At 36.1% G+C, this 18,822-nt stretch overlaps 2 protein-coding genes across 2 annotated transcripts; both read left to right on the forward strand.

Moving 5' to 3' along the window:
* Positions 1–340: 340 nt before the first annotated feature.
* LOC131026219 (apyrase-like) lies at positions 341–3,459 on the forward strand. The gene is made up of 8 exons (XM_057956002.1): positions 341–814; positions 908–964; positions 2,071–2,163; positions 2,237–2,427; positions 2,510–2,598; positions 2,664–2,878; positions 2,944–3,133; positions 3,234–3,459. The coding sequence occupies exons 1-8, from the start codon at positions 500–502 to the stop codon at positions 3,338–3,340; spliced, it is 1,257 nt and encodes a 418-aa protein (XP_057811985.1). The 5' UTR covers positions 341–499; the 3' UTR covers positions 3,341–3,459.
* A 5,162-nt stretch (positions 3,460–8,621) lies between these two features.
* Positions 8,622–10,679, forward strand: LOC131026221 (apyrase-like). The gene is made up of 7 exons (XM_057956003.1): positions 8,622–8,929; positions 8,992–9,120; positions 9,202–9,258; positions 9,329–9,421; positions 9,499–9,686; positions 9,773–10,079; positions 10,151–10,679. Exons 1-7 carry the CDS (start codon positions 8,753–8,755, stop codon positions 10,448–10,450), a joined length of 1,251 nt encoding a protein of 416 aa, XP_057811986.1. The 5' UTR covers positions 8,622–8,752; the 3' UTR covers positions 10,451–10,679.
* Positions 10,680–18,822: the final 8,143 nt, after the last annotated feature.

The following is an 18,822-nucleotide window of genomic DNA, read 5'->3' on the forward strand; positions in this document are numbered from 1 at the left end:
TACAGAAGTGTAGCATCTTCGTTGGGACGGCCCGAAAAAGAATATGTAGCATCTTGGGCGGGACGGAGGGAGTATATATTATCAAAAGCATCCTTAACATTTATCGCAAAAGATAAATAGGCATCTAACTTCACAAATTGAGGTAAATACGTATCTCCATCTAACGAGGAGTTAACATGATTAAACAAATGGATATTTACCTCAATTTGTGAACTTGAAAAATATTAATCGCACAGAATATAATGTAAAAGAATTATTTGCTTTTCATTGTAAACGGTAAAAGGTATTTTTCTGATTTAATTCTTTTATATTTTGAAATTAATCTTAGTGGGATATTTTCGGTAAAGGACGTAAGAGGGATAATATCGACATAGCGCATGCCACGTTTTTAATGCACGTCTCAAAGGTGGCGCCAATGAGAGCAATGGTTGGGCAGCATAAATGCAGTGATGATAAGATTAAGTAATCCAGAGAAGCAAAGTTGTAAGAGAGAGAGAAAATGTGGATGGGAAGCGTGTCACGGTTGCTGCTACTGTTGTCGCTCTTTGACGACGAGGTGGAGCAGCCGAACAAGTATGCAGTTGTTTTCGATGCAGGAAGCACCGGCTCCAGAGTTCACGTGTTCAAATTCGACCAGGACATGTCTCTCCTCCGCATTGGCCAAGACTATGAGCTTTACGTGGCTATCAAACCAGGTCTGAGTTCATATGAGACAGACCCCAAGGCTGGTGCTGAGTCGTTGAGGCCCCTCTTAGACCAAGCCGAAGCAGCGGTTCCCCAAGAATTGCGTTCTACTACACCTCTTCGACTCGGGGTGGCTACTATCATCATATACAATTATTCTACATCTCTCTATTACTTATTCTCGCAAGCTAGCTAAACACATTCGTATATATATATTATGCAGGCAACGGCCGGGCTTCGCCTGCTACCAGGCACTGCTGCTGAAGACATACTGAATGCGGTATTATAGGAAGGAAATCATCAACATCCTCTTTACTTACCTACTATATAGATCTAGATCTAGACCTGTCTCACAAATATATACATTGTCTACTTTTTAGAAACTACTCCGTACATAATTTAGACAATTTTACCCTCATAACTTACACTCATTTACATATAACATACTCCCTCCGTCCCGCGAATCTTGAGTCAATTTTTTTCAGCACGGGAATTAAGAAAATAGTATTTAGTGTGTAGTGTGGTAGGTGAAAAAGTGAAAATGTGAATAAAGGAGAATTTTTTTGCCAAGAAAGGAAATGACTCAAAATTCGTGGGACGGAGGGAGTAGTTATTAATACTCATTTTTTTCCTTCCTTGCACAAAAAAATCAATGATTACACAAAATTTTGTATAAATCGTGCAAGCGTGTAAGGACATAATCTATGCTAATATAAAAATGCATTAGGCACAAAGTATAAATTCCCTATTATATCCCTATTACATATTTTATTTTAAAAATAATTTTGTAAAATTATAAATTATATATTTATAAGAATATATTAATTTATATATTAGATATTACATAGGATTTGTTTGATATATATCTAGATTTCATGTTATCGTTATCTTAATTTATTTTTTTTCTTGAAATCAAATCTATTTATAACTATTCAATAAGAAATGTGTATAACTAAACTAATTTTTTATCGCTATATTAAAAAATGTATTTGTGGTTTCGCTTCATTTTTCTACTAAAAGAAGAAGAATTAGATCCCAAAATTGCTATAACAATATATTAATTCATTAAATTATATACATTAAAAATCTTTCCCCAATTTTATATTAACCATGAAAAGAAGTTTTCCAAATTTTTTGAGTATTAACTAGTTATTATAAATTGTGAAATTATACAAATATTTAACTCTAATAATTTATTAGTGTGAAGTTCATAGATTGTGTACAATACAATCAATAAAACGTATAATGTACGTTTTTTCCGCTACTAGTAAAATGGTTACTACTATTTCCACATTTGTATGTACATGAATAGAATTGATTTTTGTTATATGGGAAAGGCTAGAATTAGATATTGATTGGATATATGGTGTGTGTTGGAACTTGAAGGTGAAAGAGATTTTCAAGAGCGAATCGAGCCTGAACTACAAGCCAGAATGGGTGTCTGTTCTTGATGGAACTGATGAAGGCGCTTATATGTGGGTATGTATGGATATATACAGCTGCTAATTAATTTGAATACTCCATTTGTAATGAATTGGATAGATAATTGCAGATTGCGATCAACTATCTAGAAGGCAAGTTAGGCAATAAATACTCGAAAACGGTAGGAGTAGTTGACCTCGGAGGGGGCTCGGTACAGATGGCTTATGCTCTCTCAGATGAAGCTGCGGCCAACGCCCCTGCACCTGAAAATGTCATCAATACCGGTGTTGTCGGAACTAATTATAAGCTTTATACTCACAGGTCGCTCCCACGATCCCATCCTTTCACAATTCATTAATTAGTTTCTACTATTAAATCATGATGACTTGTTGTGCACAAGCAGTTATCTCAACTATGGGCTGCTGGCGGCTCGAGCTCAGAATCTGAATCTTTCCGGTGCTGCCAATCCATGCGTCACTAATGGGTATCAAGGTACAATATATTAATTAATTCTTTGATCTTGGTAATAATATGCTTATATAAATTAAATTAAGCAGGGACATACTCGTATAACGGGGTTGATTATAAAGTATCAGCTCCTGGGTCGGGCACAAGCTTGATGGGATGCATAGCACAGGCACGAAAGGTGGTGAGAGTTGATGCGCCCTGCACCAACAAGCCTTGCTCCTTTGGCGGTGTTTGGAACGGCGGAGGCGGAGCTGGCTTCGACACCTTGTATGCTGCATCATACTATTACGACACAGCTGCTGAGGTATATATATATCTATTTTCATGTGTAAGTGTAAGCTGTAACCCACCTTATATATCTATATGTAGTCTGGTGTGGTGGAACCAAATGCGAATTCAACGCAAGTTCGTCCAAAAGCATACCTCAAAGCAGCAAGGAAGGCATGCAGCGCCAGCGTAGACAATATCAGCTCTATATTTCCTCTAATTGAGGAAACTGATGTGCCGTATCTGTGCATGGATCTTGTATACGAGTACATTTTGCTCGTTGAAGGATTCGGTGCGTATATTTATATATTATATCCTCATTAATTAACATCACATATTTTCTTGATTAGTTGGATGCATGGATTTTAACATATATATATGTGCATGAACAGGCATCAAACCAACAAAAGAAATAACGGTTTTGAAAAATGTGGCGTACAAGGATTCGTGGATTGGAGCAGCCTGGCCCCTTGGCTGCGCAGTTGATCTCCTCTCATGATTATGTAATCTAATCTTCTACTGCTCAACTTTCACTTCCTGTTTCAATAATGGATCCGCCATCCAACATTTTATTTTCACCTTATGAATGTATAATGCATGGAAATGTTATTCCAATAATCATTGCTCTCTCTCTCTTTTATTGCCACCCGGCCCTCTCCACCCAAAAATTAGCATGCAATTGGGGATATAGTTTGATTGGGAACGGATAGCGTGGTTCTGTGCACAAAAACAAGAAGAAAATAAATACATAACTTAAAAAAAATACAAAAAAGAAAAATATTAAATCACCCATTTACCTTGTTTTTGTGCACAGCATCATGCTGTGCACAGCAGGGGATCCGTTCCCAGTTTGATTTCTATTGTGAGAAGCTGAGACTTTGATTGATTGTTTTTTGATTGATTGTTTTTTGATTGATTGTTTGATTGATATACGAGTCAGAGGGTTTTTTTAGTCGACTAACTTAGATTGATTTGGAAATTAGGACAATAACTTCTAGGACAGTAACTTATATTGATTTGGAAATTATGACAATAACTTTCGGACTTGTAAAAATAGGACGATACTATTTAATAGAATTGCATCCGCAGGATATTTCTCGGCTAGGAATGGCAATTTACCCGCGGGTAATGGATATCCGCAAAAATCCGACCCTAATAGGGTGGGTTTGAGAGGCATTTGATATCCACGTACGGATAGTTTCGTGGTTGTAATTCATTATCCATTTAGTTCGTGAGTATGGATTTGAATATTTATTATATCCATACCCGTGAAACCCGTTTACCCGGGAAAAATATTCGCAAAAATACTCGTCAATTACCCGTGAAATACCCACAAAGTATCTTTAAAATATGGGCTTTAGATATACATATTAGATATAGGCCACCATATTATATCTATTAAAAGGCCCAAACACTAATGAGCAACAATAGAACTTTGTTGGATTTTATATTTTAGTTGATGAATTTGGATTTAAACTTTGTTATTCGTGAATTTCAATATGAATGAAAGATATGGATTTAAACTATGTTATTTGTGTTGATTATTTTTTATGTATTAAATTTGTTATAAATTTATTATTTAAATTATGTTTCGCGGATATCCGATGGATAGCGGGTTGGTGGATACCCGATGGGTAGCGGGTATCTGCGGGTGGCTGGTTTGGATAGCATTTGATATACATGGATAGTTTCGTGGTTAAAATCCAATATCCATTTAGTTTGCGGGTATGGATATGGATAGTCACTATCCGTGCTCATTGTACCCGATTGTCATTCCTATTCTCGGTCAATTATCGAAGTTTTGGACTTTCCTCCATGGACTAAGCACATGACATCCTATCTAGAGTCGTAAAAATGATGTGCTTGCCACATAATCAACCAATCCATGCGGGTTATCATGTGCTTGGTCCGTACAAAAAAGTCCCAAAATTCAATAATTGACCCATAAATGTCTTGCGGGTGCAACGCTTATTAATTAGTGTCCTATTTTTACAAGTCCAAAAGTTATTGTCCTAATTTCCAAATCAACCTAAGTTATTGTCCTAAAAAATCCTCTGACTCATTGATATATTGTATGTCACAACCTGGAGTATTATATATCTTATCATGGCTGGTATGCAGGAATAGGATGAGAATGGAATGGTAATTCCTGCGCCCATTCCCAATCCTATGGCTGGTACGATTTTTGTAATGAGAATCGTCATTCCTGTTAGGTCCTGGAAGGTCTGGAATAGGTGTATGGGGGGGGAATACACCTATAGGCTATTTTAACAAAACCAAACAACAACCTTTTGATAGTGAAAGAGTTAAAGAAAACTTTAGAGCAAATGTTGTAGACTGATACTGAATCGCTCTTCAGTAAAGAGATATCAATTAAGTACAAGACTTTAACTGATATGCGTTAGGCTTCAGTCTGGTTTGTAAAACAGAGGAGTGTTAAGAATCCTCCTGACTATCCAAGGATATATCAGTCAGACAAATAACACTGGCAGCGAAAAACTTTACTTTTGAAATAGCCTTTGCGATTAAACACATTGTCAAGATTTAGTTTCACTTTGCAATTAATCGGTTTCAGTTAACAAAAAGATTTTGCACAGATAAGAAAGTAAGAACTGAAAGCGATAAACGACAAAGGGATTTTTACATGGTTTGGAATCCAATTCCTACATCCACGGTCAGTTGATTACACTGACAAACACTCTGGGCTTGTGCTTACGGATGCACATTAAACCTTAATAACTGAAAATCAAATTTCCAGTACCAACACACTGGGTTGGATTTCTCGCTCACTCTTAGCTCGCTGAGACAAAACTATGTCTACTCTACCACTGCTAAGATCTTACAGAGTCAGAACACTGGTCTGAACTCCTCTCGGCTCAAACACTCTTTTCGGACAATTGAAAAGAGGTTCGAAAACTTGCCAACTAGATCACAGAGAACAGGCTCTCTATAATCAGTTACTTAGGTTTTGGATATATAATATTTGCCTAAGGTTCTAAGAGAATATATATGTAATCAGTAGTAGACTGATTTTGGCTTTGGGATTCTCTTATTCGATTCAAAGTTTTGGATGGCTTGATTGGCTGAATGACGATTTCGGCAGTATTTCAGCTTGTGTATTTGAATCGGTGAAGATTAAAGTGTTCATCGAGCTCTATTTATAGGAGAGGTCTTGGATAGATCCGTTGGCGGAGATGGTCTTCAAAAATTTATCTGTTAGAGAGAAATTCGAACGTGGCTGAGGCTACAATCTTCGAGGCTCCTTGTTTGGTGAGAAACGGCTACTCAGGTACAGGAGATACGACGTCTCCAAAAAGGTAATCACCAAAAAGGAATGCTCTGTAGAGAAAGGACGATCCTCTGAATCTCTGCATTTAATGCGGGTGTACTTGGGAGTGCGTTGCTTTCTTTTAACTCTGGAGGTTCAGTCCGAGGAAGAAGTTTAACTGACACATGACTTTAGTATCAGTCCGCTAAATCCACATGGCCTGCATTAGTGATTCAGTCATAACTGATCTTTCAGTTGAGAAACGCGTTTAGTCAAACATTAGTATTTGACTTTGCCTTTAAATGCGTCATCAGTTGAGATCTTCAGTCTTCTGTCTTCAATCCTCCGGTCTTCAGTCTTCAGAACACTAGCTAAATTAGAAAAAGAACTCCCAACACTTGAGTTCAAAAAGTTCTAGTCTATTACAACAATCTTCAGTCTTCTGTCTTCAGTCCTCCGGTCTTCAGTCTTCAGAACACTAGCTAAATTAGAAAAAGAACTCCGGTATCATCAAAACTCGAGCAAGAATATTTCACTAAGTTTCCAACAATTCCCGATGGAATGCTTATTCTCATGCATATGGGATTAGCCATTCCTCCCATCCCCCATAGTATTATGTATTCCCACGGATATGAGATTACTCTATAATAAAAGTTTGTTTTTTTATAATAATAATAATAATAATAATAATAATAATAATAATAATAATAATAATAATAATAATATTTAAAACAATAAAATAATAATAATAAATAATAGCAAAATAATTTAATATTATTAATATAATAGATAATAATAATAATTGTAAAAATAATAAAACAATTTTAATAACAACAATAAATAAATAATATTAGTAAAAATAATAAAATAATTTTAATAATAATAAAAAATTAATTAATTAATAGTAATGTAATAAATGATAATAATAGTAAAACAATGATAATAAAATAAATAATAATAATAATAATAATAATAATAATAATAATTATTATTATTATTGTGTTAATTTTATTTCATTCTTATCAATTCATTTCTTGTAAATACCAACCATAAGAATCCTATATTTCATTCCATTCCATTGCCATTCCAAAATTCATTCCATTCCCTTCTAATTTCATTCCTACATACTAGCCATCACCTTATAGTCTTCAATCACCCAACGTACTTGAGCTCAGCATGTAAAGTCCAGTTATTATTACAGTTGATTTATGTGGACTGGGCAGTTGTTGATACAAGCATATTTCAATTTCAAATAGAGAAAATGGTTACTAACCCATATCATATAGCAAAATATATATATATATATATATATATATATATATATATATATATATATATATATTATACATGAAGTTAAAAAATTAAAAATATTAGTCATTTTTTTGTATAAATGTATCAATTCACCCTTAATTATTATTATTTTTAATTCAAAAATATTTTTGCTGTTAAATTTTTTTGCAAAAATATTGTGTAACACTGTAAAATACATAATTACACGATTTTTCATAAAATTGTACTATAAAAATTGTAAAAGTCGTGTAACAACATATTTTACATTGTTACACGTGATTTTTGCAAAAGTGTGAATCGAAAAAACAGTGTAATAGTGTGTTTGATCACAATGACTATTATTTCCACAATTTATCCATATAAATAAAAGAAATTATTAGTATATGAGTTTGGCTACAATAGGATGATGTCTTTTTTTTTTGATAAATTAACAGTATTAAATATAAAAAAATTTAAAGACCGCGCCACAGGGGACTCGAACCCAAGACCTTTGGCCTTAGGCACTAAGGCCTTACCGCTTGGCCAAACACACACACACAGGATGGTGTCTCTTTCAAATATGTCAGATGGTTTCTCTATTTTTTTTTTCAATAATGCTATTTGGACAAAACTTGTCCGGACAAAATATGATGAAATACTTTATAAAGTAAATTTATTTAAAAATTTTGGTTCAAAATAAAATAGAATTTAGCTAGTTTTATTGTTTTCTATATATTGTAATTTTTTTGTAATTTTTTAATAACCTTTTTAATTATTATTATTATTTTTAAAGTACACTAACTACAAATAAAATAACAAAAAATAAAAAAATATTAAAAAATTACAAAAAAAACTACAATTTGCATAAAACAATAAAACTAACTAAATCCTTTTAAACTTGAATCAAAATTTATAAATAAATTAATTTTTTTAAAAAATTAACCTTAATGTTGTCCGGACAAATTTTGTCGAAATAGCACTAATTTTTTTTTTTAATGGCAGATGGTTTCTCCACTTATAATATGTGTCATCCATAGCGAAATACAAAAACAATCAATCTAAAGAATATATAATTCGTTAATCATGGATTTCATCTCTTTTTGATCGCTTTCACCATTTAAATTTTGGCTTCGTATCTCGAAAAGCTGCCATATATAACAAACAAAAAAAGAGAGAAGTTAATTAGCTAGATTGAGTCGGCAGGGATTTGGAGTGGGAGGGAATAGTTTTAATGAATTTAAAATAGTAAATGAAATGATGTTAAGTATTCCACGGTTTTCACGCTAGTTTCGACAATATCGACCTTTGCTGTTCATCATTGGGGTGGTTTTAAATGAATATAAATATAGAATCGAATGAAGCGAAAGTAAATTCATGAAAAAGATGTTTATAGAACGTTTTTTAGTGCTGTTTTCGTTGGTTGCCTCAGAGCAGCAGAAATATGCAGTAGTTTTTGACGCAGGAAGCACTGGCTCGAGAGTTCATGTGTTCAGCTTCGACAGCGATATTGGTCTCCTCAAAATTGACCAAGACTATGAGTTTTATGCGGCTGTATGTAATCAAAATTAATCTCTCTCTCAATTGCAAATCATAGCTAAGTATATATATTGCAGGTAACACCCGGTCTGAGTTCATACCCTGATGACCCCAAGGCTGCAGCCGACTCCTTGAGGCCCCTCTTAGACCAAGCCCAAGCAGTTGTTCCTCAGGAACTGCGTTCTACCACACCTCTTAAACTTGGGGTCTCTCTCTCTCTCTCTCTCTCTCTGTAACTGCTTCCTTAATTGCTAAATTAATTAATATATATATCTGTGCATGTGCAGGCAACTGCCGGTCTTCGACTCTTACCGGGCAACGCTTCTGAAGCCATCTTGGAAGCAGTAAGTGTGTGAGTGATGCTTCATCGTTAATTACTTAATTAATTAATTAATTAATTAATTGTCCTTGTAGGTGAAGGAGTATTTTGAGCAGGAAAGCAGCCTGGATTACAGGCCCGAATGGGTGAGCGTCCTTGAAGGAACAGATGAAGCTGCTTACATGTGGGTAATGCCTCTTTCCTTTCCATCCTCGTATTTATTGTATACTATCAATGTCATCAGATTATGCTCGTTTTTTGTCAGCTGGCAATCAACTATTTATTAGAGAGTTTAAGAGGAGGATTCTCGCAGACTGTGGGTGTGGTAGATCTGGGTGGGGGATCGGTGCAGATGGCTTACGCTCTCTCTGAGTCTGCTGCTTCAAACGCCCCACCCGCCTACGTCTTCCAGAAACTCATTTTAGGAACTAATTATAACCTTTATACTCACAGGTATTGCTATTGCTTTTGCTCAACTCAAAGACCTGAGCTCTACAGATAATAGTAACAAATACACTCTTTTGACTCTGTTTTTGCAGTTATTTGAACTACGGGCTGAAAGCGGCTCGAGCCCAAAGCCTCAACATTTCTGGAGGTGCCGGCAATCCCTGCGTGACCAACGGTTATCAGGGGACTTACGAGTATAACGGGGAGGTTTACAATGCCGCGCCGCCGCGCTCCGGCACAAACTTGAGAAGATGCAGAGCATTAGCTCGGAAGGTGCTCAAAGTGGACGCGCCCTGCTCCCACAACAACTGCACCTTCGACGGCATCTGGAGCGGCGGTGGCGGAGATGGATTCACCAACTTGTACATTGCCTCGTACTTCTATGATACAGCTGCCGAGGTAATTAATTAATTTCGGACTAATCATAAGAAATAAATCAGTAATTAATGACAATCCGGCCGGTTGTGTAGAGCGGGATCGTGAAGGTGGACGCGAATACGGCCCGTATTCAACCCATAGTATACAGAGATGCAGCAAAGCGGGCGTGCAGAGCAAACATAGAGAATATAAAGTCAATATTTCCAGCAATAGAAGAGGGGGATTTGGGGTATCTGTGCATGGATCTTGTATACGAGTACAGCTTGCTGGTTGATGGTTTCCACCTGGATCCCTTCGAAGAGGTCACGGTGGTGAAGAATGTGGACTACAAGGGTTCCTTGATAGGGGCAGCTTGGCCACTCGGCTGCGCAGTTGAACTCCTTTCCTCATAAACAATCCCCAATAAGGAACCACCTTATATCTCGTTTATTTTGACTTAATAAAAAATAAGTGGACTTTCTTTTACTAAGGAAAAGAGAGAAAATTATTAGGAACATGAACATGGAGCATGGAAATAATCCTCCATAAAGGACGGGGTTCATTCCAAACATGAAGTGTAGAAATATCTCTCGCAACTTTCGCTAAGCAATTTGATTTCTCCTAACATAATTTTTACGTAAACCCAGAAGCAACAACAGTTCTCTCCGGCAGTGGTAGGCAAGAGCTCTCATCTCTGTTATGTTCCTCTCGCGTGAACTAATCGCCTCGAAAGCTCTCTTGCAGTCGGACTCCACCCAGCCCTGCGTAAAACCATTTCCTTGATCCACGCGCGCACCTCTTTGATACCCATGAATTCCCCCTCTTCAACCCTTAGCATACCAAGTATTTTCATGGATCTCCCAGCAACAAAACCTTGCGAATAACAATTCCAATGCCCATAGAGTTGTCATCATTGAAGAAGGCTGCATCCCTACACAAGCTCTTCTATTTGATGTACTAAGTAATTGAGAGAAGTGATCCTCTTGTGTGCCGACTGCACTGGGCTAACGCGACAAGGATCGGGATAGTCGCCTTCCCTATATTTGTGTTCATGTCCTTCCAAATCTGCTACATAAGCATACAGATTTCAGCAGCAAGAACAGACAATCAACGATGTCCTCCACCGCCAACCGCAACACCAAGTTATCCTTTGAAGGGAGATTATTTTGAGTTTCCAAAGGCTGCTCCACTTACCTTACACTCCGTAGGTGGTACAAGTTTCGGAAGAAGAGGGATACCAATAATATCTTCTCCCAACAACTGCTCCAGAAGCTCAGAATCATAACAGTCAATCCAACCAAGTCAGGGGGACAATACACAATAGGATGTGATTCGAAAACTATCCTCTTTGCGCAACCACGGATCCTATCTTCAATCATCCACCTTATACCTCTCTTTACCAGCTCTTGCGCAGACCATATATATACTCCGCCATGTACATGTGAAGCTCGGGTTGTGCCCCACCTTTGCATTAACAAATACCATCCACCTCTAATTTCCATTTACTTTCACTAATTTTATTGAAATATTATAAAAAACTGACACTTGAAATTTTCATGACTAATAAATCAAAAGAGAGACAACATAATCAAATTAAAAATCAGCTTTAAAGGAAAAATACTTGCGTGAGACTAGTTGCATGCATGTGACCAGTCTCCGCATTTCAATATAATGTTCGGAATAAATTAAAGAAAGTATGTTGCAGTCTGTTGAATAACTTCAGATGTTCTATCCTTATAGACTAGAGATCGAAATTAATTAGTGGCATTTTCTTTTTCTTTTTTCACATTTTTTTCATAATTTCTCTTTTAACTTTATAGAAAAAGCTTATAACAACAATCAACTTTTTCTTTTTCTTTCATTTTATCTATTTTTTTCATTATTTCTCTTGCCACAATTTATGTTTTCACTTTACAAATAAAATTAATAATAATAATCAATAAAGATTTTGTGATCTAATGGATAAATTGTTGGTTTATAAACGAAGAAATTTTAGGTCTGATTCATAGTTGAAGTGTTTTTATTTACATTTATTTTTTATTTTTTTAAAAAAATCTTGTGAAATTTTTCATAAAAGCAAATAAGACTTACCTAAAGTAAATAAGACATTTCATAAAATCAAATAAAACTTTGATTTAGAGAAAATAAGATTTTAAGACAATTTTTCGTGAATAAGACTTTTTATAAAATATTTTTATTTGTAAATGAGACTTTTATTTAAATGTTAATAAAATAAGATTTTATTTTTCATATTTCTTATAAAAATATAATTTTTTAAAATAACAAAGACGACTTTTGGTCATAGTAAATATGACTTTTTCTAATAGAAAATATGACTTTTTATACTCCCTCTGTCCCGCCCAAGATGCTACATGTTCCTTTTTGGGCCGTCCCAACGAATGTGCTACATTTCTATATTTGGCAAAAATAAGGAATTTAAACACTTAATTAACACTAATTAAGTATTTCTTTATTATCTTCTCTCTCCTACTTTATCACTTTATTACCTTCTATTTCTTACTTTAAAGTACTTTCTCTCTCTTACTTTATCATTTTATTATTATACACTTAAAACATTAATCTACAACTCCTTAAATCCCGTGCCAAAAAGCAAATGTAGTGTCTTGGCCGGGACGGAGGGTGTATTAGTTAGTATGACATTTGATCATAAAAAATATGATTTTTCATAATAACAAGCATATTGAAATACTTAATAGGAAATATGAACTTTTCTGATAGAAAATATGACTTTTTTTAATAGTAAATATGATTTTCTCTGATCATAAATATGACTTCTGGTCATAGTAAGTATGACTTTTCATAATAGCAAGCATATATAGTTACTTAATAGCAAATATATGATCACTTTATGCGGAAATGAAACTTTTGCTTAAATATAACTAATATTTTTCATAATATAAAATAAGACTTTTCTCAAGAAAAAACAAGACTTTTTATTCGTAAACGAGACTTTTATTTAAATGTAAATTATATTTTTTATAAAATCAAATAAGACTTTTCTTTAGAGCAAATAAGAAATTTTTTTTTTTCGTAAATGAAGCTTTTGTTAAAATGTGAATTAATTTTTTCTTAATAATAAATAATAAAAATTACTCTCTCCGTCCATGAAATGTTGTCCTAAGTGAGGGAGGCACTGAGTTTTTAAGAAAAATTGTGTTGTTTATTTATTGAGTGGGGGAAGGGGCTCATAAATGAAGAAAAGTGAAAAAAGTTACTCCCTCCGTCCACTAATTCATGACCTAGGGGAAGAAACACAGGTTATAAGAAAAAGTGTATTGTTTATTAGTTGAGTGGAGAAATGGACTCACAAAGTGTATTGTTTATTAGTTGAATAGAGAAAAAGTGTATTGTTTATTGGGATCCACCAATTAAAAAATGTATAAATAGTTACTAAAAATGGATAGGACATGAATTAGTGGACGGACCAAAAAGGAAAGTATGACTTGAATTGGTGGACGGAGGGAGTAATTAAGTTAGTGGGTGAAAAATGGGGCCCACATATTAGTGAGTAGAAAAAGAGACCCACAAATTATTACTAAAATATATTAGGACAACTTTTTTTGGACGGATCAAAATGATAAATTATGACAACATTTCGTGGACGGAATGAATTAACTTTATTTGAAAGTAAACGAAGTTATAAATAAAGTTTATTATAAAATGTAATGAGGATTTGTGGTAAAATGGATAAAACATTACTTTCTTAAATAAAAGATCAATGGTTCAAATTTTAAATAATACATTAATTTAACTTTGAGATGGTATCATGCATGCAGGAGGTGTTATATATTCGCAACGCCTTTAACGAGGTAGTTGGTTGCTTCCATTTTACCGGCGGTGGGGGCGCTGCCTTTGAAGCGGAACTCCTCGCTCTCATTATTGCGATGGAAACCGCGAGCAAGGCGGCCTGGACTCATGTCTAGCTCGAAGCGGACTCGGCGTTCATGGTTAATCTGCTTGCCTCTCGTTCTCTGAAGGTCCCCTGGAGGTTTAAAGCTCGTTGGTCTCAAGATATTGCTTTTATTACGGCCATCTCGTACTGGATCTCCCATATTTTTAGAGAAGGCAGAAGAGTGGCGGATTGTTTGGCTTCTCACGTTACGGAGGAAAGTTACTGGGCCTATGATATCGTAGATATTCGGCAGCTGGTTATCGAGGATCTTTACCTCCCGTTTTTCACGAAAGTGGTCGAATAGCTCTCGGTCTCGGCTGCTTGTGGCAGAAGCTGCGTCGGGCTGGACAGTGGCGTTTTTGCTCCTTCGGGAGAGGGAGGAGTTGGGCCAAACTTGCGGTGTTGTTGGTGGTGTTGGTCAGAGCGACTCCTGGGTCCTTTTACAGTTCTCGGGTGAGCTCGGAACTGGGATCTGGGAGCTCGATCTCCTCCGGTTGCTCCGTGGTAGTAGGATGTTTTGTTGCTTCCCGTTACCAGTGTCAAGTGTTTCTTTGCTGCCTCTCAAGAGTCTTAACTCTTGGGTTTTTCTTCGTTTGTGCTTGATTTCTTGTTGCGTTGGATGTTTGGTTTTGGAGATTGAAAACCGGGCAATTTGGGGACAATGGTTAGGCCGGAGTCTTTGAAGCTGCCTGCCCGTTTCTTTCTCCTCTTCTATTAGAAGAGTACTCTTTTTTCCTATCTTGGTTTTTCTCTCTCTGGGTTTTCCAAGATGGGTTTTAATGAGGCTCGACCCTTAGTCTGCGTGTTGTGCTTTTAAGGGTTTTTAATTTTTGTTTTTGTCCTTTTTAATAAAAATTTATTTCATCATAGTCAAATATGCGCCCAGTCTCACAACCCGACTCACACCCTGCCATATATATATATATAAAGACCTTCAATGGGATTCGACCACACACCTCTAAATTGAGAGGGTGGGCGTTGTTTCCATTACACTACAACTTTAGTTTTACATTTATCTATGAAACTTATTATTCTCTCCGTCCCGCGAAATTTGACCCATATATTTTTTCGGGTTATTCTGCGAAGGTTGAGCACTTTTCTTATATGAATTTTTTCTTTTCTTTTATTCACCTTTTCACTTTTTCATCTACCACACTTAACACACAAAATACTAACTCCTTCAAACCTGAAAGTTTTGTTGCTCTCGCAAACACAGAAATGTTAGATAGAATGATGGAACAATCAACCCAACATTACCGCATGAAAAATATAAAAGCAACATAAATAAAAGTACGCACAATGGATGATTTTATACTGCAATATTAATTAATTGCAGTTGTGTATTCACTATAAAAATCCCTTTTACAATGAATGTACACGAATCCACTCAATAAATCCCTCTTATTGAGTGGTATTGATAAGAATAGAAATCTCTTCTAATCCTATCAACAATGCTAGCAACAACTAGACTTTGAACAAAGCTATTCTATGAAAACCAAACATACAAAACTATCAACTAGCCCCAACAAACGAGTCTCCCACTCAAGGATTGTTAGGCACACGAGTCTTTCACTCAAAGTGTGTTTTGAACTAGATGACCGGTAAGATGTTGGAACAATAGCTTTCAAGCTCCTACACTTGTGTTTTGCTTGAATGAACTGGTATCGAATGCAGTGACTTTGCCCCTATTTATAGATCCAATATATACTTGATGGACAAGAAAAACGTGGCTGAGATCATGGGATATGGACGTGGCATGTGGAGTTTTCTTCAAGCCAAAGTGTGCTGCTTGTTGGTTAAGCAAAATAACCATCCCTAAAAAGTAGGAAGACTCAGTCTTTAGCTTTTAATCCTTCTTCTCTCTTCTTCTAATATCCGGTCATATATTTGACAGTCTTTGAATATAATTCCTCTCATCAAATAAATATTAATCCTCTTAAATTGATATTAATGAAGAAGATAAAACTAAGGTTTATTCATAAAATGAATAAATAATTATTAGAGTTAAAATAACTCTAACAAAACCTATGCCGAAAAGAAATTGCTCAAGCTTTGTATGACGGGGGAGTACTATATACGTTGATGAGTACAGAATTAAGCTAGATATTTGGACGGATAGAGATTTCTTTTGGTTCACCTGAGTTTCTGTATGCAAGAGAGAGAAAAGCCTTAGAGTATTTTTGGTGTGGTGAATATCGTGTGTACAATATTATTATGAGGATGAACTATTTATAGAGGTTACAAGGAGGGTATTACAGTAATTTCGCAATAATACACGCGCTCCGCGCACTAACTATCTAGGCCTAAACGGATATAACCTAAAAATGTGTCAGATTCTTTGTCGGGGTATTGTCTTTAATATCAGCTCTGGAACTGCTTCTCTGGCTTGGCCTAGAGCTGCTTCCCTGAGATCCACTTCTTTGGCTCAGTCTTCTCTGGTTCGGTCTTCTCTGACTTGGTTTGCTCTGATTCGACCTACTCTGGAATTTGTCTGAAGATGAGTGTTCTTCTGGTGTCATCTGTCTCCTCTGATATTCTGGCTTACTTGAGTAGACCTAATTGCACGATCTTGGATGAATACAGATTTCACCCCTCATCATACGTTAAATAATGCAATTGGTCTCGTACATGAGACCAGTCTCTAATTTAAAGAGAAAATGTAAATTGAATAAAAGTAATAGGGCTTACAACTTTTCAAGAGTTAAATATTACTCCCTCCGTCCACCAAAAATATGCCACAATTTCCTTTTTCGTCCGTCCACAAAAAATATGCCACTTCCATTTTTAGTAGTAGGGTCCACACAACTCCACTCACATTTAAAGTGGGACCCTTACTCCACTACCAACTTTACTCACATTTTCTTAAAACCCGTGCCGAAAGCAAAGTGGCATGTTTTTCGTGGACGGAGGGAGTATTTTTTATGAAAATTAGTAATTTTTAGTGGGACGATTCAAAATGAAAAGTGAGAAGAAAGTATGTAAATTATATTTTAATGTACATAATTTTTCATAAATGACCTATTTTGGTATTCTTATGCAATTTTAATTTTTTAAAATTATAAATTTAATTTAGTATCTCTATATTTAGTGTGCATTTGATACATAAATTGAGATAATGGATGATAAATAATACCTAAGTAAATAATATGAATTGTATGAGATTATTATTATTTATAGGTGTTTGATAACTAACATATAATTCTAAGATAATTAATATTCTTGTTTGGTATAAAAGATGCAACTATAGATTAAATAAGTAAATTACAAATTTAATCTTATAAAAATTTAAATAAATAAATTGAAAAAAGAAAAAAAATATATATTGAAACCCTACCCCACGCGAGCCGCTGAAACACCCAACGCTGCCAAAGCCCCTCCCCCCGACAAACCTCCATCCAAAACAAATTCAAGAATCATCAAAGAAGGATGCAGTTTGTTCTAAAAATAAGCAAAACAAATGAGGATTTATTTCTTAAATTATGAAGTCAACAAACAACGAAGGATGCATTTATTATAGAAATCAGCAACAAAGAATAATTTGTTTCTAAAATTCTGAAATTAGCAATCCTCCACCCCACGGTCGCTGCCGACTGAAACAACCCCCACCCACGCTGCTGCCTAGCTGAAACACGCCCCAATTCAGAACACGACATTGCCACTAAAACACACCGACTCTGAACCTTACCCCCTACCCCACGCCGACAGCCACTGAACACCCCCTTTCCCTGCTAACGCCCCCATCCCACACAGAAGAGACAAGGGTAATTTGATAATGAAAATGTTATTTGGGTTGTAGATAAGTTATCCGATTAATTTGATGTAATTAGTTTTCTCAGTGTAAGTGAAATTGATGTGGGTCTGACCTTTACTATGGGCCTGGACTACTATATAAAATGCATATCAAACAAATGAAAATGACTAAAAATATAAGGTAACAAGCGTAATATGCCCTATCAAACAGGGCCTTAGAATGATAAAAAGCAAACCTACTGTTTATCTAATTGCAGCTGTCGTTAAACAATGGGTGGTGGATCCATCATCACGGGATTCACGTGCTAATCACCTTGTTTTTTCCCATTAAATAAATAATAATAACGCCCTAGTTGTTTCACTAATCATTCTCTCACAAAAGGCTTTTTGTCAGTTGATTTGGATCCCAACTTATTCAAGCTTCATATATGCCCCCGGCCCAATTCGCTGGCCTAAATATAGGGCTGGGAATCGGGTCGGGTTCGGGTACCCTACCCGAAAAAATTGGGTACCCGAACCCGAAAATACCCTAAATTTGCTACCCGAACCCGAACCCGAAATTGAAATCGGGTACCCTAATACCCGACTCGGGTACCCGAGTCGGGTATTCGGGTACCCTAAATTACCCGAGTCGACTGAAATTTCACCAAAATTCAACCCAAAATTCCACCAAAATTCAACCCAAAATCGAGCCAATTCAAAGCAGATCAAGAAAGCTCAAATGAATTCAGTCGAAATTCCCCATTACCCGATAGTTTTTACGTCATTCCCCAAATGAATTCAGTCAAAATTCATACAAATCATACAAAATCATACATAGAAAATCTGTATTTAAAAAAAAAAGAAAAAAAAAAGAAGTAGAAGATTCGAAGAAGAAGAATAAGAGAAGGCGTAGAAGCTCGGCGGCATGGCATGGCTGGTCTGGCGGCATGGTTGGTCTGGGCGACAAGCTCGGCAAACCGACGGCGGCGGAACGAAGAGGCGACTGGGCGAGGGTCGTGGCTGGGAGAGACTGGGAGCGAGCTGGGCGAAGCTCGGCGAACCGACTGGGCGAGGGTCTGGGCGATGACGGGCGGCGAGGAGCGCCGACTCATCGGAGACGGGAGTGGGGGCGGCGGCAGC

Source organism: Salvia miltiorrhiza, chromosome 5 (genome assembly GCF_028751815.1).
Source record: "Salvia miltiorrhiza cultivar Shanhuang (shh) chromosome 5, IMPLAD_Smil_shh, whole genome shotgun sequence".
Classification (NCBI taxonomy): domain Eukaryota; kingdom Viridiplantae; phylum Streptophyta; class Magnoliopsida; order Lamiales; family Lamiaceae; genus Salvia; species Salvia miltiorrhiza.

Coding starts and splice junctions, on each gene's coding strand:
- LOC131026219 (XM_057956002.1), top strand. CDS start 500: ATGTGGATGGGAAGCGTGTCACGGTTGCTGCTACTGTTGTCGCTCTTT. Junction 965..2,070: donor CTGAAGACATACTGAATGCG/GTATTATAGGAA, acceptor TGGAACTTGAAG/GTGAAAGAGATTTTCAAGAG. Junction 2,879..2,943: donor ATTACGACACAGCTGCTGAG/GTATATATATAT, acceptor ATCTATATGTAG/TCTGGTGTGGTGGAACCAAA.
- LOC131026221 (XM_057956003.1), top strand. CDS start 8,753: ATGAAAAAGATGTTTATAGAACGTTTTTTAGTGCTGTTTTCGTTGGTT. Junction 9,687..9,772: donor TATAACCTTTATACTCACAG/GTATTGCTATTG, acceptor CTGTTTTTGCAG/TTATTTGAACTACGGGCTGA. Junction 10,080..10,150: donor TCTATGATACAGCTGCCGAG/GTAATTAATTAA, acceptor CCGGTTGTGTAG/AGCGGGATCGTGAAGGTGGA.